This window comes from Brassica napus, chromosome A3 (assembly GCF_020379485.1).
Source record: "Brassica napus cultivar Da-Ae chromosome A3, Da-Ae, whole genome shotgun sequence".
In the NCBI taxonomy this organism is placed as follows: domain Eukaryota; kingdom Viridiplantae; phylum Streptophyta; class Magnoliopsida; order Brassicales; family Brassicaceae; genus Brassica; species Brassica napus.
The window spans coordinates 29120563-29145634 of NC_063436.1; the positions used below are offsets into that span (position 1 = coordinate 29120563).

Genomic DNA, 25072 nt, shown 5'->3' on the forward strand with positions numbered 1-25072 from the left:
ATGATCTTGAGCTTTCTAAAGACCTTTGTCTCTCTTTCATTTGTGTGCCCCCTTACCTCATGGAGTTACTTTTATATATACTGGTTACACATGTATGTACTGCCAATTTTTTCAGAACACTGAATCTAGCACACCTATCTCTACTCGTCTACTTCGTGGCTTCAATTTCTCCAGAAATCTCACCATTAACGTTTTATGCATATAAAAACAAAATCTTTAGTTATATTGTCTACCGAAAAAATTATTATATTATACTTTCTCAAAACATAAATAAGGCATCTACAAATGAAATATGATATTTAGATACAATTTATAATCAAAATAAATATAAACAAAACTTGATATATATTGTATGTTTTATTTTTGTTCTTTCTACTCTTGCTATCTAATTAACCAAATCTACCTATAGCACACCTAACTGCAAATTGTAACAATCGCCACGAGAAAAGCTCAAAAGTGATCACGAAACCAATGTTTTTATTAAGCCAAAGCTTAATGGTACAACTTGTGACTAAAACCTTTAGAACCGGTAGTGTGTTCTGACTTATGATTTGTTTAAAGTGACATTGATACAAAAGTCTTCCATATGTTTAGCTTTTCTGCGTCTCCTGAGACCACTACTTCACTTCAAAGTCTTGATCTCTCAAGAAAAATGAAGGAACATGACTTGACACAGATGCTATTGACGAAATACTAATCAATGATGAAGTAAAATATCATAATACACTGAGAAAAAAATATAAAAATATAAAAGACAAAGTCGCTGGAAAATACACTAGTTTTTCTCAACTCCTAACGTAATTATAAGGCAAAATTCTCTTCCGGCTGGTATATATGTATCGGTTCTTAAGCTTTTGATGCAGCAACCTCTAGAGGAAGAAGCAGTCCTCATTGATGTTATCCTACCTCAACAAATGCAGAAAAAAAGACAGAGGAGAGACTTCATCTTTTTCAATATCCTCATTAGTACTTCACAAGTCCAGCACCTTGAGCTTTTCCAATAATTGACTCTATGGCTCCATCAAATAGATTAAAGTGTTTTGCAACTGCAAAACCTGAAAACATACCATCCACTGCAGCACTTACAATCCCACCAGCATATCCAGCTCCTTCACCAACTGGGTATAAGCCTTTCAAGCTCGTGCTCTCGTACGTCTCATTGCTTCGAGGTATCCGAACAGGAGAGCTAGTTCTTGTCTGGCTCAAAAAAAAAAAGTTGAAAACATTGTTACCTCTTGTCTGAAAACTAGACTGATTCAGAACAAGTTATATATATAATATTTATACCTCTACGCCGTGGAGAAGTGCTTCCTCTGAGATGAACCCCGGTAACTGAAAGTTCAAGTGTTAGAGAGAAAATAGAAGCTATGGATTTATTTTTATTGCAATGTGAAAATATTTAACCAACCTCTTTTTCAAACATAGAGAGAGACTGTCGCAGAGAATCTGTGATATGAGCAGGAAACAGTTCATGCAGGTTTGCAGACTTCACTCCTAATCTATAGCTTGATGAAGGCAAAGGTGTTTCTGTATAACAGCACAAGAATAAACAAATCACCTAAAACAAACCAAAACACGTGACAATAAAATGAGAATTAAGTATTAAGGAAACTGGTGTTTACCAGATAACTTGCTTTGTAGAAAATCAGTAACCCTTTGTACAGGAACTGTAAAGTCGCCACCACCCATTATAGCCGCTCTTCTTTCAAACTCTCTCTAAAGAAAAGCAAAAGATCAATTGAGAAGTATTGAATAAAGCAGAAACGTAGTAATCTGTCTTGATACCTGAAACTCAATCCCAGCTAAGGGTCCAGTAAGATTGAGAAGATCAAAGTCTTTTGCTGAGACTGTGACGACTAGTGCAGCATTGGCCCACTTGGATGAACGGCGAGAGAATGACATGCCATTGATGCAGAGTTCGTTTGGGTTTGTGCTGGTGAGAACAACCTGCAAAATACATGGAAACAGTCTTATTCATGATCTCTTTAGAAAAGAAAAATAGCAAGACACTGTAATAAGGAAACTGTACCTGACCACCAGGACACATGCAGAAGGAGTAGCAACTACGTTTTGACGAAGACTGAGAGACATCCTCGTCTTTATCATTCACGTATTGAACAACCTTATAGTCCGCCACTGGTACTTTGCCTCGTCCTTTACGAACTTCACTTGCTAAATCTGAGTACTGCATAGAAAGAGCATCACGACTTCAGCAAATTCATGGGATCTGAATGATACAATGATGATAAATGTAACTTAACCAACCTGTATACTATTGATTAGCTCCTGAGGATGCTCAACGCGCAAACCAACCTGGTCCACACAAACGTATGATGAAACCAAGCCAGAGAATATACTCACAACATATGTTATATAACAAAACTTACTGCAAAATCTTTTGGAGTCAGCTCCACATTACGAGAAAGAAGCATCTCATATGTGTCACGTGCTGAGTGACCAACTGCAAGAACAACTGCATCGAATTTTAAATCCTGGGAGCTACTCTGCAATTTGTCTGCTGAATCCGAAACTCTGACTCCAACAACACGAGAATCCTCCACCAAGAGATCGTCTACACGAGTCCCAAACTTGATATTCACCTAATCAAGCAAATGCAATTAAAGAGGAGCACACAAAAGTAACGAGGCTTTTATCAATCTAACTGTTTTTGAACTTACTCCTGCGCTTTGAAGATAATGTCTGAAATTACGAAGCAACGGAATTAACTTGTCTGTTCCTAGATGAGGCTTTCCATTGACCAGTATATTATCAGGAGCACCAAAACGAACCAACGTCTTCAACACCTGCAACAATCGAAAGATACGGTCACATGTTACTCAAAAGTGAACCGTGCTTGTTTAAGCAACTAAGAGTCACAGAATCCTAACCGCTAAAACAGTAGCACTGTTCTTCCCTATTCGAGTAACAAGCTTTCCATCACTCCAAGTACCTGCACCACCCTGCGTTGCATAAGTGCTAAACTATATGACTTTGACAATAACAAACTAGTAACAGGCTTAAGAGAAGAAGTATTATTTTCAAACCTCGCCAAAGCAGAAGTTACTCTCCATATCCAAGATCTTACGAACTACCAAAGCGCCTATATCACGTCCCCTTTCTTCCACTGCTTGTCCTCTCTCAATCAATGTCACATCTGCACCAAACTCTGCAAGAACAAGAGCTGCAAACAAACCAGACGGACCACCACCCACAACTGCGACTCTCGGTTTGCTTCTTCCTCCTCCTCCATTGCCGTTGATAACCACAGGTTCATGCTCTCCAGCTGCTGCATCACTATTGACTCTTCTACACTCGTTAACTACACTGATCAAGTCACCAGAAACGGTCTTCTCGGGAGAGATATGTTCAACAAGCCCAAGCTTGGGCTCTAACCGGAATATAAAATCATGAGCACGAGGCTCTAACTCAAGAAGCGTCTTCACATCCAAGTCCACAGTATACACAAACTTAGCTTCTTTCAGAATCTAAACAAAAAAAAAGATGAAAACTTTCACTCACTTAAACTATACCCACAACACTGAATCAAACCGTCACAATACCTTCCTAGCGTCAAAAGACTTTCTCACCACAGTAAACGCTTCTTCTGGCAACATTGAAGCAACCTGAAAGAATCCACAAGAGATACCATTTCATATAATTATATAAAGTTTCGAACTTTTCATATAAAGTTTGGAACTTTTCCACCGGAGGAACTCACCGGAAACTCGATAACTTTAGCGATGGCTTGAAGCAGCCCTTCAGAGATTCCGAGAGAATCTTTACCAGGGTCGTCACCGACGGGGACTCCGAGCTTAGAGAGACGCCAGACTCCTTCGAGCTTGTTCTTAACCTTTGCCGCAGCTTCCTTCTGCTCTGTTCTCAGCTTCTTCCTCTCGGAAGGGTATCTCCGCTTCCCGGTTCGCTTCGCGGCGCAGAGGATACGGTTTGTTTGGGTACGTGGATATGAGAGTACTGGTCTTGGATGAGGAATTCGCAGCTCATTGCTGATAGATGAGATGAATGAAGGAGTGAAGAGAGTTTGGGAGAGAGACATAACGCACAAGCTCTCTGTTTGTTTCTGTTCCGAAGAGTTATCTATCCTATCGTTTTAAAATTGAATTCACTCGAGTCCGGTTACTATGATTGGTGTCCAAACCGGTTTGTTTGGTCTGGTTCGATTTTGATCTGGTTTAAGGTTCTGATATTAAGTTTTTTGTTTTGTTTTGTCTATGACACGAATCTTTTTCTATATGAAATAAAATGATCATTCTATTATTCCATAAATATATAATTTGAAATAATATTTACTACAATTTCATTTCATTTTTCGTATTATCAAAAAAAAATCTATTACATGTTTATTATTTACAGGTGAATACCATTTTGTATGGGCAAATCTCCAAAATAGCACATTTCTAAGTTTATATCACAAAAATAGCATTCAAAAACTAAAATGACCAAAATAGCATTTTATCTTTTGAAAAATTTAATTTTTTTTATTTTTCAAAATTTGAAATCTTATCCCCAAAACCTCACTTCTCAACTCTAAACCCTAAAACCTAAACTCTAAACCCTAAACCCTAAATTCTAAACCCTAAACCCCACCCCTTGAATGCTATTTTTGTGACTTTTGGCCTTGATTGCTAGTTTGAGAACAAAAACTTTATTTAGTGCTATTTTGGTCTTTTTCTCATTTTGTATTTGCTTAGTGAAATACAGACCATGTAACATAATACTTTTGTAGAACTGTGTGACATAAATAACATGTAACAGACCAAACATTCTCCCATGACATAAATAACACTTTATCTGAATTTAACTTCCACTAGGATAAGACCTGCGTCTTGCGCAGGGTAAATTTATATGAAAATTATTTAAGAAATATCGTATGGAAAATAAATTTATATTATTGATCGAATTAATATTTGGCCCTTAAACAATTTTTTAAAACTTTTTTTGTTAACTACATAATTTGTTTACTAATGAACTGGTCCTATTTTTAAAAATATTTTAAGACAAAAAATTATTTATCACATAAAAACCTAACGTTTAAGCCGAAGAATCTCATGCCTACTATTTCGTTACAATGAAACTATGTCAGCTCCATTTTATATCATGATTTAGCAATTTAAAAGTTAATTATGGTTATGAGAAGTTTACGTTCACTTGTCAATACTATATATCTTCAATATTTTTCTCATTTTTGTGTCATTTTAGTTATTTGCATTCAAGTTACGTGACAACTCATCATGACACTTTTTTAATTAGTACAAACTACAGGTTCTAAACTTTTTAAATGTTTCTCTATTAATATATAGGGGATGTTAAACCATTGATCATTAATTTTTACATAATAATTTTAACAGTTTTAGTAATTTTGTCATTTTTAAAAATTCAAAATATAACATATACGAAAAAATCTATATTTTAATTTCATAGCTAATTTGATTGTTTAATTTATTTTAATAATATAAAATTAAACAAAAGCAATGGATGGGATATAAATTGCTATCAAATCTTTATTATTAGAATCATTAATTGTCATATATATATTAGTCATATTTGGTAATTCCGTAGGTTTTATTTAAGGAAAGAAAATAAAATAGTAATTGTACACTTTAATTAATTGTATGATTAGTTTAATGAAAAGTATAATATATACTTAATTGGACCAACATATTTTCTAAGGATTCTGAATTTCATTTTGGTGATGACACGTGGCTACACTTAAAGGTTGTAATGTTTCTCAATTAATATATAATGGATTTGTCTTTTGAATCTTTGTTGACCATTTTCGATTTTTGTAAATGTCATCTTTGCAGAGAGGCTATGCTAATCTTATTTGTATTGTTCCAATTTCAACGGATGCACCGGAAGAAACTTGTTTTTTTCTTCTTGTTATCATCATGTGATCATTAACTAACCGATTTGCAGATGCCAGCATTTAGTACTCAACATTCAAATATATTGGCTTGTTTGTCAAGTTAAAAAAACTCCAACTCTCAGCCCTAAAATCGAAGGCTTCGCAACAGAATTACATTACCAAACTAGTTACAGATATATACAATATAGTTACATAAATACCAATTGTTTATCTACCCTATAAAATCTAAAAACAACAAAAATTCCCATATCTTCAAGAGGCTACGAATCTGGTTAGTATCTCCTTCATGTTGTCTATGGCAATATCACATTTTGTATCAAAATATTTATGATCATGAGGCCATAGAAATGGCTAATGGCATCTCACTTTCATGTGAACCAACACTTGAGGTTGACATTCGTTTCTTTGATTGGTTCCCTTCCATGGACACTAGAACTTGGCCTTGTGGATGAGCTATATCCTCTGGATCATCATTATCAAGAGGCTCTAATGATTTTTCGGGAGGGTCAAGATCAGATGGCATGGTCTCTCTGTTCGCGGTGTTATCATTACCACCGGATCCAATGACCATCCTAAATCCAAAAGTGCGTGAAATGATGCGGTATACAAAGGTTAGAATCCAAAAGAACCAAGGGAGACAAACAAAGAAAATGCCAAGGTAAGAGAGCCATATTGGAGGGTAAGGTAGGATTGTGTATGCAATCAGACAACCGCCTCCGACAGCTATGGACAAGAAAAGAAACAAGGTAATGAGACAGATGAATGCCCTCCCCGCCTGTGGATCTGGCACAGGCATTATTGATCTCAAAGATGAAGAAGGATCAACAATGAACGTTTAAGGGTACTACTATATCATCCTCCATTTAATTACAAGGTTGATATGTTGAGGATGATCAGCTTGAACCAAGGATAAACCGAATAAATCACACACAAACGAAAAAATAGCGTTGAGAAGAAAGAAACCACAAGAGGATATCTTTTGTTTGTGTGCGACTTATAATTTGACAAGAATAGCCATTAGTCATTGGCCAATCCATAAGAGAGGGACGTCCGTAGATGAAGGACCTATAACATTGAATTATTGTTGGATCAAAATCATTTTAAATATTTTTGCAATCTTAATTAATTAGATGATATGTTTTTATGTGTACGAATAAACTTATATAAATACCAATTAAGATGAAATGCGACGAAATTTAGTTTATCATCAAAATACAAAAAAAAGTATTCTAGTTATGGAGATTTGTTTTCTATATTCAAATATTGGACGTGACAAAGATGATAGTTCTTGCAATTATACACATTCGAAATATATGTTTACTAAAATAATCAAGAATTAAGAATGAGTATGTTCCAGTTTTGTATTTTTGTAAGTTGATCTCTAGTTATTTGATAATATGTGTTTGTTAACATTCAAAGCATATACTAAGAAAATGTATCACTTTTAACCGATTTTTTTGAAGTCTTGTTTCATCTTCAAAGCTTCAACTACAATTAGAATGAAAATTTAAGATTGGAACCAATACTATTTTTCATTCAAAAAGTTTTTAAAGCTTCAATGCTTGCACTTTTTATCTTGTTCAACTTTTGACAAATACTGGAAAGTTGATTTCATTTGTGTAGGATTAAGATAAGATTGTAATTAATTTAAGTTAGATTACCATAAGTGGCTTAAAGAAACATTGTTGACATAGTGACCACAAAAATGGCAAGTTAATTTAGGCAGTGAAGAGAGAAACACTTGGTGGAGAACAGAGAGAGAAAGCAGATCTGGGTTTTGGACCCGGCGTACGGCCGGCGCGTGAGCGTCCGTGCCGTCGCCGGAGTCCATTTTCTTTTGGTTAAAAACGTTCCCCGGCTTCTTTTTCACCTTCTCTTCCTGTTCGTTTTGTCGGAGCTCTGTCCAGTTCCCATCCGGGGTGGTCAACTCGGGGAGTGAACAGACACACGTGGTGGCGCGGTGGCTGGAGTAACGACGCGACTGGGTTAAGGGTGAGGTGGGGTGAGGTCGGTTTGTCAGATTAGGTTTTCCCGGGAGGTGGAGGCTTCTACAGATCCACTGCCGCCGGTCTAGTTTCCGGGAGGCGGAGGCTTCGTTAGCTCCGCTTTCGCCGGCTCCAGTTTCCGGGGGGTGAAGGTGTTCTTTGCCTTGCACCGCCGGCTTTTAGTCTCCTAGGGTTGTTAGGGTTTGTTTTTTATCCTTGGTTTTTGCGGTTTCGGTTTGGTCTAGTTGGAGGAGTTCTCGTCGGAAGACGATCGAAGCTATCCGATGTTGAAGGTTTGGTTGTGCCGGCGAAGCTTCCTCCCAGTTCCGGCGACGAAAGGAGACGGATGAGATCTCGGATTACCGATTGACTCTCTCCACTATTGGGAACTCGCGGTTGGAAGCGTTTGCGGCGTTGAAGTTTGGAAGTCAGTGAGTGTCGGTTCTGCCGGTGGATCGCTGGGTTGATCACCGGTGGTGGCTGGAAGCGGGGGCACGCCGTGAGCGAACGGCGGCGCCGTTTTAGTTTCTCTCTAGGGTTTCGTTTTGGTAGGCCTTGGGCCTTTGTTTGTAATTCTGGGCTTGGCCCATTAAGTTATAAAATCATCTATTGACGGAAAAAAAAAAAAAAGAGAGAAACACTTGGCAAATTCTCTACCTATAGCCGTCACAAGAATAAGCAAATACGGGACCCACCCAATATATACTGGCTGTTCGCCAGCGATAACCGTAAAATGACTAAAGTAGTCCTCTATTCAACGGCACAAGCGGTGGATAATTTGGGAATTTTCACTCTTCAAATAACAATAGCGCGTGGCGTTACAGTCGCGGGAAACACGCGTCGAGGAGAATCCTCTTTTTTTTCAATCAATCGATCTCTTATTAATTTCTAGGGTTTGCTGATTGATAATCAATCAATCCTCTGTGAAAGATTCCGACTTTTGTTTCCTTCTTCGTGATTTCGCGAGCTGATTGACTTATCCGATTTTGGGTTTCGAAGTGATTCGTGTTTGGATGGTGGAAATGAGGAGATCGGAGTCTGAATTGTCGGCGAAGCGCCGAGCTGAGTTTCCGGTGAAATTGGAGATCGTGGAGGATGATTTGGAAGAAGAGCACGCTCCTCTCAACAAGCGATCTAGGGTTTGTTCTTTCTCTGCGAATTTGATTGTAAAGTTTACTTTTTTTTATGAAATTTATTTGCTGAATGGAACGATTTAGTTATGGAGCTCTGGGACTAGCTCGTCGCCAATGGTACCGGCTAAGTATAACCCTCTTGATGAGCCGAGTCCTCTTGGACTAAGCCTTAGGAAGAGTCCGTCTTTGTTGGATTTGATTCAGATGAGGCTAACGCAGAGTGGTGACTCAAAAGCTGAAACGATGCAAACAGCGGGTGTTAAGAAAGAGAGTAAATGTATCGCTGCTGCTTCAGCTGGAGCGGCGTTAGCTCCAGGGAGTATTGAGAAGCTGAAAGCTTCCAACTTTCCTGCTTCGGTTTTAAAGATTGGCAAGTGGGAGGTGAGCCTTGAGCAATTTGATTTATGTTTTATGGTTCTGACTTGACAGGGTTCTGTTTTTGATAGTACAAATCAAGGTATGAAGGTGATTTGGTGGCGAAGTGTTACTTTGCAAAACATAAACTTGTTTGGGAAGTGCTGGAACAAGGTCTCAAGAGTAAAATCGAGATCCAGTGGTCGGATATTGTGGGTTTAAAGGCAAACTGTCCTGAAGATGGACCTGGAACGTTGACTCTCGTGGTACAATATTCACTCATGCTTTTTTTCATTCACACATCGTACGCTTTGTTCTGACTCTAATCTCTGATCTCTTTTTTTTTTTTCAGCTTTCTAGGCAGCCTTTATTTTTTCGGGAAACAAACCCACAGCCTAGAAAACATACTTTGTGGCAGGCAACATCAGACTTCACCGATGGCCAAGCCAGCTTGTACAGGTACAGATATATCTTGTGTCCTCTGCTCTTAGGAGGAAACGATTCGTGTAATTGAAAAAACTTAGCATTTTATGACTGGTCCTAGCTTCACCTGACGATAGTTTCTATGTGATTTGTTAGGAAGCATTTTCTGCAATGTGCTCAAGGGATAATGAACAAACATTTCGAAAAGCTTGTGCAATGTGATCATCGTCTTTTCCATCTAAGCCGTGAGCCAGAGATAATCATGGACTTTCCCTACTTTGATGCTCGGCAATCTATCTTTGAGGATCCAAGTGAATCAAAGGGATATCCTTATGGGAATTTGAATCTTGGCACGGGTCCTTCAATAGCATCTCCCGTTGGGGCTCAGTCATCATCTGAACATATGTATCTGTCTCACGAAGCACCATCTCCCAGCTCAGGTATTGTGATAACTGCACATTCTAGTTGCTTTCATACCTCCTTAGGTTTTTTCCATTTTCGCTTTTTGAACCACATTAAGATTGTGTGTTTTCTTTTTCTGCTTGTTTGTTTCATTCATCTCTAGTGATAGATGCTCGCGCAAATGAAGGAATTGGAGGTGCTGAAGCAGTCAACTCAAGAAACACAACGGATTGTGGTCAGATTGGTCTACACAAAGCTATATCACTGAGTGATTTCCTTGCAGTTCTCGGTGATTCAAAGAACACTATAGATTCGAATCAGGTTGAAGAAGAAGCTGGGCTGAATCAATCTATGTCAGTGAGTGATTTGGTTGCATTCTTATCTGATTCAAGAAACATAACTGATTCGAGTCAGATAAAAGTACCTGGATTACAACAATCCATCTCAGTGAGCGATTTTGTTGGACTTCTCTCTGATTCTGCTGGTGGAAACCATCCAGAACATCTGGAGAAATTCGAGATCTTGAAACAGCAATTGCTAAGTGATAATATCCAGTTCGATACACCAGACGAGAAGTCTCTCATGCCAAGGGTTAATTCTTTGTTCAACCTCTTGTACAAGGAACCCAACGTCGCTGCAAACTCACAGCTCAATACTGAAGTGTCAGGTGGATTTAAGTCTGAACTCCATGATCTGAATGGGACAGTGTCTGCCAACAACAACAACAGAGTTCTTGATCCTGCTTCCAGCAGCAAACCACAGGGTATGTTGAGAAAAGACTCGTTCAGCGATTTGCTCTTGCACCTCCCCCGAATCACATCCTTGCCGAAGTTCTTGTCCAACATTTCAGAAGAAGATGGTGATGCATATAATAGATAATTCTATAGATTCTGCTTTTGTTTTCAGGATTTGGCAAGTATAGAAGCCTGAACTATTAGTTTTTTTTTTTTTTCATGTAAATCAAAAGTCTCTTTTGGTTACTAAAACCCCATCATGGATTTGAAGAAACGTGTTTTCAAATATCTAAAACAATGTCTCAAGAGTGGTAGGCATTCCATTATTAATCGTAAACTTTTATTTTTATATAATTACGTTGTTCTTTTATTACAGCATTAAAAGCAAAGCAGAGTAAGTACAAGGGGATAAGAGATTAAACTAGGAATCTAAGATCAGTGATCATCAGCTTTACAGGAAGAAGAAAGATATGGAAATAAAATAGTTAAAAAGGGAGAAATGAAACCCAACACCCACAAAACAAACAAGGGCTGTCCGGTTATTGATAGTTATTTGAATAAAAAGTATTTACATCTTCTTTTTGGGAAGGGGAGAGGGGGTTTCTTCCATCACATCTATCTGCCTTAAGAACAAGCAAAGGGATCAGGAAGCTTGTTGATGAATAGAAGTGTCAGGCAGCATTGCTATTGTCACTATGAAGTATTCACATCCTGAAGAAAGACCATAAGGGTTTGTTGTTATTGTTGTTGTTGTTCCTGAAGATGATGTTGACATTGAACTTGATGCCAGATTTCTTGAGCCCTGCTCTGAGCCGAGATAATCTGTCTTACTAGCAGCCACAGGAGATGCAGAAGCTGAAAGTGGTGATGACTGCTTCACTGCTTGACGCTCTATGTGGACAATCTGTCCAACAATGTATGTAGGCCGGTTTGGGAGGTGTTCTGTGAACAATGCCTCGGACTCAGAGGATAAGTAGTAGTTTGGGCAGTTCCTGTTGATCGCCTCGTAATGTCCTGCTTGGTTTAGGACAAATGCTGCTATCTCATGGACTTCAAGACGACCGAATGATATCTTTTCCTTATTTGCCTGTCCACAAAAATTTGACCAATACTCTCATTCAAAACAAAGGACACTCCAAGTCATATATCCAGAGAAAGCAAGTTCGGAATGCAGCCCAACAATTAAAAAAATGACTGCTATTAGAGATAACAGTGAGTCTCTACCTGCTTCCCAAGTTGGTGCTTAGTGTACAATGTTTTCACCAGCTCTTTCTTCTCCCCCAAGTCCTTTCTTGTCTGCTCAATTGTAGCATCAAGATTCCGGCACTTTTCAAGTAACTCCTCCCGGTGTTTGGAGAGGAAGCTAACTTTGTCTGCGAGGACTCGGATGCATTTCCGGAACTCAACAGTACCATCATCTTCACCGTCATTAATGGAGCTGTGAAATTTCCAAAGCAGGAAAAGAGCTTGAAAAAGTGGATAAACTAACCGCCATATAAACTAGAAACAAAGGACTATAGTTTTGAAAGCAATGACTATAGTTTTGGAACTTACTTGTCTAAAGCTTGAGCCAAAGTACGCAAGGAGTCAGCAAAACCAGTAACCCCACCACCAGCACAGACAGAGCTCCGGAATCTTTCAAAGAGACCTCGTATCTTCACAGATGAGGCACGAAGTGCATTATACTCAGACGCTCTACGATCAGCAGCACAAAGATGCGTCTGAGCTTCTTCTCTTGCTTCATGTAAGCAGTTCTCCAAATGCGCACAGTTCATCTAACAATCAAAGAAAGTATTACTTACAACATCAGAAAGAAAAATTTAGGCAGATAAAATAGCTGCAAAACCTGGGATTCTTCGAGAAGTTTCTGATTCATTTCCAACTCTCTGCTCAGACTGGCTACCTCTTCCACAGCACCATTTAGCTTGGACTCAGTCTCATTCAGTTTACTGGACTTCTCCATCAGCTCATTTCTAAGCTCCAAAATAATATCATCAGTGTGTTTGGTATCTAAAGATTTAGTTGGGCTCTCGGCTGTTGAACTGTTACTTAGAAACACACCCATTCCCCCCACCAAATTATCCTTTCCACCTTTCTCATTGTTTTGCTGGCTTTCCAGCATCGATGAATCAAGAGGATGACTGAGAACCAGAGAGGAGGAATCCACCATATTCTCATCCATACCTTCCCTAGCTTTACACGGCTGCTTGCTAGAATGGTTTGAAACACAGGAGACCTCATCCATGGGCTCAGAACCGGACACATGAGCTTTGCTGCCTTCCAAACCACCTGAAGCTTTTTCGTGCAGAAGGTTTAAGCCACCAGAGACATCCTTGTTATTAACACGTCTCTGTCCCTGTGAATACTCATCGTTGAGACGCTGTTCCAGTTCGCGGATGCGCTTCTCATACGAATCACAATGTCTTTGTTTCTCCTTGAGCATATATAGGAGATGTTTCCCATACTCATCTTTGGCCTGGAGAGCCTCTTCTGTTTTCTGCGCTGCGTTTTTCAATAAATTTTCTATTTCACTTTCATCTATCTCCTCGTATTCAACTTGGGGACCTAATGAACAAATCCGAGAGATCGCAGAAGCAAGTTCAGCTTTTAATTTCGCGTTCTCAACTTCCATCTTGCTTGTTCCAGCTATCTCCACTAACTCTGAGGCCTCTAGGATATCGTCAAAACTGTCTTTATCTAAAGTGTCTACACCTATCTCCTCAGCCTCAGCAGAACTCCCTGAGGATGCAATCTTTAACTGTAACCCAACAAGATACTCAGGAGCATATCTATCAACATCTGCCATTTCAATACTGATCAAACTAGTATCATAAGGAGAGACATTGACATCACACTGAGTGGGAGTATCATATAAACCCATTGAGGCCAACACATCACGAGGTACAAAGGGACCATGCGTTTTAAGAAACTCCTCACGTCTCCTGACCTCTGCCTCCCTCTTCATAGCAAGCTTCTCCGCCAACTGCCCAGCCATGCCCATGTAAAGCTTCATAGAGGCTTTTCTCCTCACAACCTCAGCAAGGCATGCCCTGTAAGCGGGGCCAACACCGCGGACTAACTTCAGGTCTGCGAATAAGTCGTCCTGACGCACCATCGCCTCTCTAAAAACAGGAAACTGTAACTTAGCGTCTTTGATGATGTATGTGACGAATGTTATCTTTTGCATGTAAGTATGTACAAAGGTGTTCATCTCATTCTTCTTGTTTTTGAAATATTCCAGGAGTTCTGAGATGGAGTCATAGCAAGCATGCATCTGGGGAAGGTGGCTCCTGTCATGCACTTCGTACATAGGACCCAGGGCTGAAACAGCGTCATGAGGTCGGAGGGATGAGGAAAATTGGCTTGACATACAATCATCCACAAGCTTCTTAACCGTATTGACATCTTTGCTGTTTCAGGATTCATAAAACACTGTCAGATAGCAGAAATTTTCATGTGTAAAAGGGAGAAAGTCACCATTTGAATTGACTACAGTTCTAAAAATCGGTCTAGGCACCAGCCTAGTCGAAACAATTTTCTTTAAATCTGATTTATACGATTCAAATTGGTTAAAACAGTTACAAATTGGTTAAAATCGGTTTTAATCAATATAAATCTGTTAAATTAAGCAATAATGTTGATATAGATCCACAAATTTGTCTACTTTCTTTTGCTTTATATATCTAATTTTGATTATTCATCAAAATAATTTTATGATTGAACTCAAAAAACTAAAATATCTTACATAGAAAATAAATAAATAATTCATTAACTCTTACTATAATCGGCCTAGTCGCTAGTACTCTGCAAAAAGCCTAGTTACCGACTAGAGATTTCTTGAGCACTGCTACATACCAACATAAAATTTCCCAGTAGAGACAAATGAAAAGGTGTTCTCAGTTTACAAAGTGAACAAACCTGAGAGATTGCATTATGCTATTTTGCTCATTAATGAAGTGTTGGTGCTCCTTAACAGTCACTTCCAAGTTCTCCATCGATAAGGAAGCCCTGCAAGCAAACAACTCCTCCACCTTGCGCTTGACCTCCACAAACATCTGCTGGAACTGCGCAATCTTATTCTCAAACTGCCTGTGAGAGCTCCCACAACTCTCCACAGCCTGTGATAACTTATCTTCCTTGACAAAATCCAGTAAACATTTCCTCGAATCGGTTTGCAGGTAAGGGTGGATCTTAACCGACCTCAGCTTCTCAACATCCCTTCCGAAATTCATCAGGAGATCAGAGTGGAGACGGTGCTGATGCTTGTAACGCTTCATAAACTCGAGGTAGTTCTGGTAGATCACCCTGTAGTACTGCTCCAGGTTCGCGGTTGCAACTTCAACAGCGCGCTGCTGTACCTTCTGCTCTCTGGCAAACCTCTCGCAGTTCTCATGCTTCAGGACCGTGCAGTTGTAGATAGCGCGGCCTCTAAGGAAATGGTATCTGAACTGCCTCTCGTACGAAGGTAAGGCCTTTAAAGCTGGATCTGACGCATCGTCCAAGGGGTGATGTTCATGTAAAGAAGCCGCAGGTGGTAAAGCATCAACTACCTCCTCTAAATCCACATCTTCCGGTGATGGCGGATGAGAGTTGCTTTGCAGCATAGCTTTGTTGAAAACAAAGACTTCTCTATCACCTGCGGGAAGCCCGAAGGAAGAAAGCAGCTTCTGTGGCTCGAGTCTCATGTCCAGCGAGAGGAGGAGCTGGTCGGAGAAGCTAATGCCGGAGACAGACTCAACGAAACGCATCACGGATTCAACTGAAGTTGTCTCGCTGCATTCAAATGCAAATGAGTGGCCGTTCTCAGCCACGCAGAGAGTAAGCTTGCCTTCATCATCAGTGAAGCTTGCACTCATCGTAGGGAAGGTGACTCACCTAATCAATTAGGAAACAGAGATGGGAGCCAAACCAATTCGAATTAAAGACTAATGCTTTCTATATCTTCGACCCTTGACCAACACACAGATTCATCAACGACCACAATCGATTGTACTTTCCAAGGAACCCACCACGAGATATCCTCAAAGTCTCCAACTTTAAGCCAAATCTAGTACTAATATATACTTTCCTAAGTACCCAGAACAAACTTTTTTTTTTATCAAAAGGAACGAACTCTAAGCAAATCCTAGACGCAAAAAGCAGACGCGATACGAGGAAACGAACGCGATTGCGTGAAGAGACGAGTGTCAAACTCGATAGAGATCAAAAGGATTAAAAATTAAACAATTTTAATATCCTCAAAAAACCTCCGAAAGGCTTCATCTTCTTCTTCTTCTTCTCTTTTGTTTGTTTTCAATATGTTATTAATGGAAAGTTACGGAGAAGGTTCTTCCTCTCTCACGCAACACAACGCAGAGTCGCCTTTCTCCCTCTGGACAAGAGAGAAGAACAGAACAGATAGAGAGCCTCGTCTTATTTTATTTTATTTTATAAAAATGTAATTGTTTTAATTTTTATTATTTTCAATTGAGCGCTGTAACTCTTTAACTATTTTGGTTTCACCCCAATAGTTACGTATATTAATATAAACCTTCTACATCATCAAAGTCGTATCAATCTTTATGACTTAGCCCTACCAGATTTAAAATATAATAAACGTGTTACATCGGGTTTGATTAAGTTATTTTGACTTTGTTAACTTCAATTTGGTTTAAAAGAAACTAAAATTATATGTCTGGTTCATTAAAAATCTCAATCTCGACCTAATCAATCCAATCCAACAGTTGTTTTGGATAAGAACCATTGTGGCCATAACCTTATCCGAGTTCATTGTCTACGTATGATATGATAAGCTTGTGTTTGTATTAATGAAAATTGGTGGAACACACATCTATGCATAAAAGTAGATTTAGCATTTTATATCATATGATCATCTTGATTTGCATGTGATGTGAATTGGTCCACATACACACAAAAATGTCCATAGGCGGTCCATTATTATTGGAGAGAAATATGATTAAAATTAAGCATGCAAACAGCTTGGCATTGAAATTGATCTTGAAAGTGGTATTATAATGTTTCTACACGTTTTTTTGGCTGCTACTGGTTTATTTTTTGTAAGGAAAACTTGTAGAAAAAATAGTTGCATTCAACCTTACTACGTAGGAGTAAATAATTAATTAATTTCTAAATCTTTTCTCGTTTGGATCGGAGACCATTCGATTTAGTTTATGCAAATAACATCAGTTTTCTTAAATTAATCTTTTCTAGATATCATAATCATATGTTGCACTCTTTAGATGAGTAAGTTTTCCACAACAATAAGGTGTATATATATGGACCACCTCTTGATTGTTTTTTTCTTGACAAAAGGTTTTCAAGACCACCTCTTGATTGTTTAATGATATTTATGAATAGCTATGGTCAAAAAGATAATCTCACATAATTCCAAAGGCTAGTACTTAGTATCAGATTGGTTGAGCTTCCACATGGGAATCTTTGGAATTTTTGTATTCTTCTATGCATTTACCAATTATATAATTCTTAGATATAGTTGTAAACAAAAAGAGTGATATGCATATCATGTATCGAATTTCTAAATACATATATAATAGAATAGATGGAATGAATATGACTTACTAGCTAATTGCGTCTGCTGTGTTTTTTTCTTTTTGGTGATTGCCTTTGCTGTGTTTGTTAACTTGATCTATAAATATCATTTTTCCTTCCGTCTGTAAGAATATAAAACACGTAAAACAGCACACATAAATAGCTTAATATACGTAAGAGCATGAAAGCTCTTGTTTCTGTTTTTTTTTCTGTAAAAATATCAAAACATATTCACTGACTCAACGCTCTCATCAAAAGGTCCAAAACATTCTTTGTATAACTCAATTACCAGTTTTAAAATCATAGATACTATTACTGTTTTATTTTTCATAATACATTGGTAATAAGGCAAGTATTGTTTACTTATACTTATTTTTCAAGTGAAAAGACGTGAAGGTCTTTTAATACCGCATGTCTAAGCTTCTGGAAGTTGATAAGGTAAATTAAATATCAAGGAATTATTCATTGAGGAACAATGATTAATTTTAAAAGTACTAGGTCCTCTCTCCGCGCGATGCGCGGAAAAATGTGTTGATAATCGATTTTTGATTATAAGTTTTGATGTTTTTGTTTGGAATGAAAGTATTGTATTTTCTAAAATATTTGGAAAATTGGTGAATATTAAGTTTATGCAATTAGCCAAGTAAACATAAATAATATAAGAAACAGATTAAGTCTTTTGTAGACCAGAAGTTGCGTTGAGGTTCATAAAAAAGAAATAGTCTGAAATTGGTTAAGAATATGTTAGTTAGCATAAATTTAAGTAAATACAATAATATTGTTATATTTAATATTTTCTATTATTTCTATGTATCATATATAGCTTTATACATCATATGTAAAGGTTGATGACATATAAAAATGATTGAATAAATCTTTGAATTTTGAAACTTTAATTTATTTTAATATTAAAATTTATTTGTTATTTATTATTTTGTAAATAAATATTTTTATATAAAAATTTGGAATACTACATATGAACGATTCCATGTTTAGATACTACATAAAAATACTTTTGATAGATTATGTGCATTTTACATATGGAGATGTATTGCGTAGAAAATATATGACCTTGCAATATTGTGTGTATGTTAGAGTAGAAAATACTTCCATTACTTTTGTAGACTCTTAAGTTAATTATTAAACAATTTTGGAATAGTGGAAAGCAAAATAGAATTTTTTTAAAAATTACAAAAAAACTTCTAAAATTGCATTCATTGGTGATGCTCTAATCTAAATTGATCTTTATACAAACTTATTTGGTATAATATTGTAAATAAATGAGATAAACGAAAATTTTCTTTTCAAAACTAAATTTGAAGACAGTAACATTTTATTTTCCTACTAAGTGATATGATACATGTTATTATTATTATACTACTAAGGAAATTGGAAAGTATTGTACCATTAGATATAGAGATCTCAGACAGAAACTCTTAATGCTGTTTTGCAAACCGGTTTGTATAAACCCGAGTCGGTTTGAATACTGGACGTCGGATTATTAAGCCCAATCCACAAACTCCATACCTCCTTATACATTATTAGAAAACCGGCCTCCAATCTAAACGCCATCGCAACCACATGAATGTATTTGGCTTCTGTTGAACCTTCCACGACGCGTTCAAGGCCGTTGATGATTTGGTAGTGCGTCACAGTAAACAATAAAATACTATTAGTATATGTCAATTTTATTAATTATTTGAAAAAATGAAATGTATTTTAAATGAAAATTCATGTTATGTATTGAACAAATAATACAGACAATTTTTTTCTTTATACTTGTTTCATATCCTTTGTGATTGTTTTTTTTGGTTTTATTTTATTTTTTGCTTTGAGGTTTTTTATGTAAGATTATATGATGATAAATATGAATATGGCATTATATAAAACTTCTTATCATTTGATATTGTGACCATTTAGTATTTAACTTTATGTATGGCTATGTGTAGGTTGTTTCAGATCGTTTATCCATACTTATAAGCCAAAAGGAATTTTCTTGAGCAGTTCAACATTTTTTTATATTTAAAATCATTCTATCTTGGGCATCTCCTGTATAAAATATACTACTGAGAGTAAATGCTGAAACTCTCTTTTGCTATATGAAGCTCTAACGTATTTTAATTATGGGATATTCAAACATGTTTACAGATATTCATTGTACAGCTTACTTGACCAATTCCATTTTATTAAATTGAAGGATATGTTGTAATAATAGCACCCTTCGTAAACTTTTACGTTTTTTTCCTATTTATAGTTAAAATATGAGTTCCAAACAATACTTAAAAGGCAAAAATTTATTAGTTTAAGAAATCTAATATGTAAAGTCCTTTTTAGTAAAAATTGATCACCTCAAGAATCCTAAATGCGCAACTAAGTTTTCACAGCATATCAGTTTCATGAGTCTATAGGAATCATATATGTGTTATATTTGAAGAATTATTTGTTTCAAGCATCCCCTACGAATACTTATTTTTGAATTTCAAGATTTTTACAAAACTAAGCCATAAGTTTCACTGTGATTTTATTTAAATATGCAAATTTGAAATGTTTTATATTATTCCATTATGATACGAATCAGAATTATATTAGAAACCAAACCTTAGGCGAACAGAAAGTAAATGTTGCCACACAAAAAAGTTATAAAATGAATAAGAGACACAAGAAGAAAAAGTGAATCTGCCAAAGCTTCTAACTATACTCGTTTTTATAGCAGATTTCAAAACATAAGCATACTCATTTGTTCTGTTTCAGATCACCTTAGGCTTTTTCTTCTTTTCGGCTAAAACATTACCAGATTCTCTCATATTCATGACCTTGAGTTCCTCAAACAGTAACAACTATGCTCCAAGAGTTAATGTTTTATGCATTGTGGTGATAGCGCAGACATGACTCCTGCAATCTCCAACCATCTTGCTGTCCACCACTATTCTACCTGTAAAAGTGAACGTGATCTATTTTCAGACTCATCCATATGTTGTGAGTCTTGTGACCTTGACTTACGTTAAGAGCGGCTGCTCGAGCGAGAGCGTGACCCTGGCCTGTGCCTCTCCTCTCTTTCTCGATCGAAAGACCTCTTCCTGTGGATAAATGATGATACCATCAACTTAAGAATGCAACAATCTTAAACCAGAAAATAACTGCAACACATTATCAGTACCGGTCACGGTCTCGACTTTTGTAATGATCACTATCATCCATAAAGTCTCTCTCACGGTCCCTTTTCTCACTATGTTTTTTGCTAAGGTGTCTATAACAATTTCTCCCATTGTGGCGGTCGCATTCACTATCCTTTTCATCATGTCTCTATCTCTGGCCCTGCTCTTCACACTTTCAATGTCGATCGTGATTCACGTCTGTCTTTTTGACGTCCCATTTTCTTATCTTCCTCACTGGCTATTAAAAATTCCGTTTCAAATTCATGAGATTCAAGCTCTGAAACAAATGGTAAAGGCTTCTTCAAAAGGTACATAAGGACCATAAGTAAAATATGAACATTACATCATAAAATAATATATAAAAGCTCCCTCCAACACAAGGTCAAGGAAGCAAAACATACTAATGAATTAACCAATTCCCCGGAATTAAAAGAGTGTAAGAAAGTCAGCACATGCATTGTTGTTAGTGATCAATGATATCTTGTGGATGTTAAGAAATAGTAAAGCAAACCTGTGAGGAAGCTGATCAATGGAAATGGTTCCATCAACTTCTGAATGCTTTCCAGCTGCTGCCTGGAATTACCGAAAAAGAATAACAGTGTACTAATTATTCAGAGTTACAATAAAAGCAAACAATGACTAAAACCATAGCAAAACATAGATAGATATACATATTAACTTCCCACACTCACCTTGTGTACTTGGTGAAGAATATCTCCTCATGAGGTACAATGCCCAACTCTTAAGCTGTAAAAGGAAAAAAAGAAGAGGAAGTTGCGTTAAAACTGGTTTCTTATTTAATAGTGATTGGAAGACTTATTTAACATCTTGTTCAATTCAGGCTGAGAGAGATGGATTTGTCCCAAAACTTTAAATTTAAATGAAATAACCAGAGAATCTACATTGAGAACATGAATGAATCTAACAAAAAGTTAGCGTAAACAAAACCTTGCTACGACATAATCCGATCCGAGAAGGAGAAGCATACGTATAATATATTACTTTGTGTTTGGTCTGTAGATTTAACAAAAAAAATCTTCATCAGAAAAAGGGAAAAGAAAATTCTCATGCTTCAGATCTTTATGCATAACTCCAAGAGAGTGATAAGCTTTCAGCTAAGTAAATGAAATTGGGAATTAGCCATTATCAAAGGATGTGGGAGACAAATTTCAGGATCTTCTTTAATCATAGAATAGAGTTATTTGGTGAGGAGGACACTCAGGAGGCATATATATATACTCAATCAAAATACTTATGAGAACAGTGAAGATACATTCAAGAGCATGTAGCAGCTCAAACCTGTTCATCGATGATGAGCAGCTCTAAGCCAATAAGAGCTCCACCTTTCGCACTGTGTCCAGCCTCCTAGAAATAGGTCAAATGGAAGTATATATCCAAATCTGAACCAAGTAAAAAAACACTAAACCAAACCAAAAAAAAACCTAAATCTAAATCTGAGTTGAATAATCATCAGCCGCATAACGTCGTCATCTTCATCCACCGCATCACGCCATAGATCCTTTGTTTTCTTCACTCTCCGGTGAGCAGAGGCTGCTAGCACCACCACCACGCCATACCTCCTCTGTCTTCAAGCTCATGACAACCAACTCTGCTCACGATCCACCTTCCTGTACCAAATCAAACGAAAATCAGAGAGAGAGATCGAGAGAGAGAGAGAGAGAGAGCTTGGTTCTCGTGAAGAAATATGCGCAACGAATCCGGAGTAGCCAAGGTGGAGTAGATGACGGCATAAACACAGAGGCTTGTTGGTGGTAGAGAAGCTCGTCGCCGTCTAAATCAGTGAGTCCGAGAGCTATAAGCTATCTTCCAGCGGCTGTAGAGCTTCAAGTTGACTCTGACTTCTTGTTGTGGGAGAAAGAGAGGAAGTTGGAAGGGTATTATGGATCACACATATAAGATTAAAGAAGAGGAATGAATGATCGAGACTGGAGAAACGGAAGAACATGCAGAAAGTTGAAACGATTAGAAGAATTAGAAGAGACGGCTGCGACGAAATGCAAAATTGTGAGTAGCAGGTTTGACGTGGCAAAATAACCCCTTATGATTGGCTGATTTTCCAGTCTGACGTGGACAGCCTAGCTACTCCTCATATATCCCTTTTAGTATTAGTTAGATTTCAATTTATTTATGGATGTTCAGAAAGTGTTTTCTAACCTTCTCAACTCTTTGAAAACTCATGGATGAGTTTACAACTGTTCTCCACTTCTTTTATATGCTTCCTACTCGATAAAAAATCGTGACATGTAATATAAGTTTATTCTCTCTTAAAAAAAAATCTTACAAAACTGATTAAGCTTTCCTAAACACATTGACCAAAAATACATATCTTAAAACAAACACTCAAAGATCACTTTTTAATGCTTGAGAAGCCTATTTGCTTGAGAAGCCTATTGGCTTCCTTGAAACCATGAAAGTAAGCCCCATGAATTGTAGAGTAGTGGGTTATATATGTTGCTTCCCCTGCAAACATGGCTTGAAGCTCATAAACCTTGGCTTGATCATGTAACTGACCCTACCACCCTTCTTGTTCACCCTTGGCAATGGCTCAGCCGATCAGATATATCAGCCGATCCGCCACGGCTATGCTGGGAGAAGAACATCTAAGTAACCTAGCCGTTAAATTTGCTTATCTGGAAGGCAATATGTTCGACGTCACCAACGTACTCCCTGATGCGGTCATGTGTAAAGTGGATTGAGCATCGATGTGCCAATAAACAGAAAGAAAGTCCACATCACATGCCTGTGAATATCCCACTGAGGGAGATCAATCCAGAAGTTACCATCATTTCATTCACCCGCAGCTTATATCAAACCACCGTGTTAACCGTTCGTCTTGGGGGTGTACCAAGCCTGTACAAAAAGCTCTTCAGGGTGAAGTAAACCATTGGCTCTGTTAGCAACCGAAGGATTATGCAACCATGACCAAGGCAATGCAAAATCTTCTAGTATCCCCACAGGATTGTAAATAGTGGCACATCTGCCACATTTCCAAACTTTATTGAAGTCTCTGTTTTGCACCACTTCAGTCTATCCGAGAATTATCCTTCCTGTAGCAAAACCTATGGCTGAAACAAAGAGTAAAATTTGTTTTTGTCAGAGATTCCAAATTATCAGGAAATTATTAGTAAGAAGGAGTGTACAAATGCCAAATTAAAAACAAAACATATTTAAAGCGTACATACCTTTCCATCAACCAGTAGCAAGAAGAATATGATAGTTTGACTTTACTCAGATCATAAACTGGATCAAATCTGTCGAAAAAAAAAAACTGGATCAAATCTTAATATCTATCTTTCAAGTATATGAATATTAATAATTGTGCAGATAACATTCAAAACAATGTAGAAGCCGAAGAAGAATTGGGTTCATTGATAGAAGAATTGGGTTCAATTAGATTTCCAAAGTTCGTAAGATCAAATCAATTCAACCCAGCCCAGATTAGATCACTCACCTTAGGTTTCAGATCCGATTGGTAATCGAATTTCCAATCACTGAAATAGGGAAATGAAGGGGCACGGCTCTGACCTAGAAGACCAAGGCCACATTTCTCGTGCGTTGAAGCCATTCCCGGGAACTTGTGATGATCCATAGACCAATGGGTATCCGGATCGTCGAGTTCGCCGCCATTGGGACGAAATTAAAACAATCGAGGGAGAGAGGAAGAAGGGTCATGAGCAAAGAAAGAAAATGCTCTTCTACCTCCATGGCAACTTCTATATATACTCAATCAGAGTGATAAAGAGGATTGAAGCTCATGGAGTGGAAGTCGTTGATTGATTTTCATAACTGCATACGTTTCTTGATGAGAAGGAGAACTGAAAAGGCTCTCCTCTCCTTATTATCTACATAGCTTATTATCTGACGTGGTACTCTCTAAGGAGAGATAAAGCTCTATCATTGGTTGATTACTTTTTCTGACGTGGAGGGCCTATCCATTGAGGATATTTGGCTTTTAGTATTGTACCTGTAAAAGTGAACGTGATCTATTTTCAGACTCATCCATATGTTGTGAGTCTTGTGACCTTGACTTACGTTAAGAGCGGCTGCTCGAGCGAGAGCGTGACCCTGGCCTGTGCCTCTCCTCTCTTTCTCGATCGAAAGACCTCTTCCTGTGGATAAATGATGATACCATCAACTTAAGAATGCAACAATCTTAAACCAGAAAATAACTGCAACACATTATCAGTACCGGTCACGGTCTCGACTTTTGTAATGATCACTATCATCCATAAAGTCTCTCTCACGGTCCCTTTTCTCACTATGTTTTTTGCTAAGGTGTCTATAACAATTTCTCCCATTGTGGCGGTCGCATTCACTATCCTTTTCATCATGTCTCTATCTCTGGCCCTGCTCTTCACACTTTCAATGTCGATCGTGATTCACGTCTGTCTTTTTGACGTCCCATTTTCTTATCTTCCTCACTGGCTATTAA

The 25072-nt window shown here is 37.6% G+C and overlaps 4 protein-coding genes, 1 long non-coding RNA gene and 1 other non-coding gene across 6 annotated transcripts; 1 reads left to right on the plus strand and 5 right to left on the minus strand.

Moving 5' to 3' along the window:
- Window positions 1–682: 682 nt before the first annotated feature.
- On the minus strand, window positions 683–4094 carry BNAA03G50510D (uncharacterized protein Cbei_0202). The gene is made up of 13 exons (XM_013882901.3): window positions 3719–4094; window positions 3561–3623; window positions 3045–3485; window positions 2889–2960; window positions 2679–2804; window positions 2388–2600; window positions 2266–2313; window positions 2030–2185; window positions 1786–1947; window positions 1623–1716; window positions 1409–1527; window positions 1288–1332; window positions 683–1197 (listed from the first exon to the last, which is right to left on the minus strand). The coding sequence occupies exons 1-13, from the start codon at window positions 4052–4054 to the stop codon at window positions 964–966; spliced, it is 2109 nt and encodes a 702-aa protein (XP_013738355.1). The 5' UTR covers window positions 4055–4094; the 3' UTR covers window positions 683–963.
- A 1681-nt stretch (window positions 4095–5775) lies between these two features.
- Window positions 5776–5881, minus strand: LOC125607690. The gene has a single exon (XR_007338763.1). It is a non-coding gene; the product is annotated as a U6 spliceosomal RNA (small nuclear RNA).
- Window positions 5882–5998: 117 nt separating this feature from the next.
- Window positions 5999–7230, minus strand: LOC106444843. Its single transcript, XM_013886270.3, has one exon. It carries the CDS (start codon window positions 6678–6680, stop codon window positions 6216–6218), a length of 465 nt encoding a protein of 154 aa, XP_013741724.2. The 5' UTR covers window positions 6681–7230; the 3' UTR covers window positions 5999–6215.
- A 1472-nt stretch (window positions 7231–8702) lies between these two features.
- LOC106441113 lies at window positions 8703–11269 on the plus strand. Its single transcript, XM_048765471.1, has 6 exons — window positions 8703–9008; window positions 9087–9383; window positions 9449–9622; window positions 9709–9815; window positions 9936–10219; window positions 10345–11269. Exons 1-6 carry the CDS (start codon window positions 8883–8885, stop codon window positions 11058–11060), a joined length of 1704 nt encoding a protein of 567 aa, XP_048621428.1. The 5' UTR covers window positions 8703–8882; the 3' UTR covers window positions 11061–11269.
- Window positions 11270–11310: 41 nt separating this feature from the next.
- On the minus strand, window positions 11311–16329 carry LOC106441112 (autophagy-related protein 11). Its single transcript, XM_013882902.3, has 5 exons — window positions 14834–16329; window positions 12762–14325; window positions 12470–12690; window positions 12140–12353; window positions 11311–12002 (listed from the first exon to the last, which is right to left on the minus strand). Exons 1-5 carry the CDS (start codon window positions 15769–15771, stop codon window positions 11559–11561), a joined length of 3381 nt encoding a protein of 1126 aa, XP_013738356.2. The 5' UTR covers window positions 15772–16329; the 3' UTR covers window positions 11311–11558.
- Window positions 16330–23468: 7139 nt separating this feature from the next.
- Window positions 23469–24164, minus strand: LOC125591366. Its single transcript, XR_007327316.1, has 3 exons — window positions 24092–24164; window positions 23823–23891; window positions 23469–23705 (listed from the first exon to the last, which is right to left on the minus strand). It is a non-coding gene; the product is annotated as an uncharacterized LOC125591366 (long non-coding RNA).
- Between the last annotated feature and the right edge of the window lie 908 nt (window positions 24165–25072).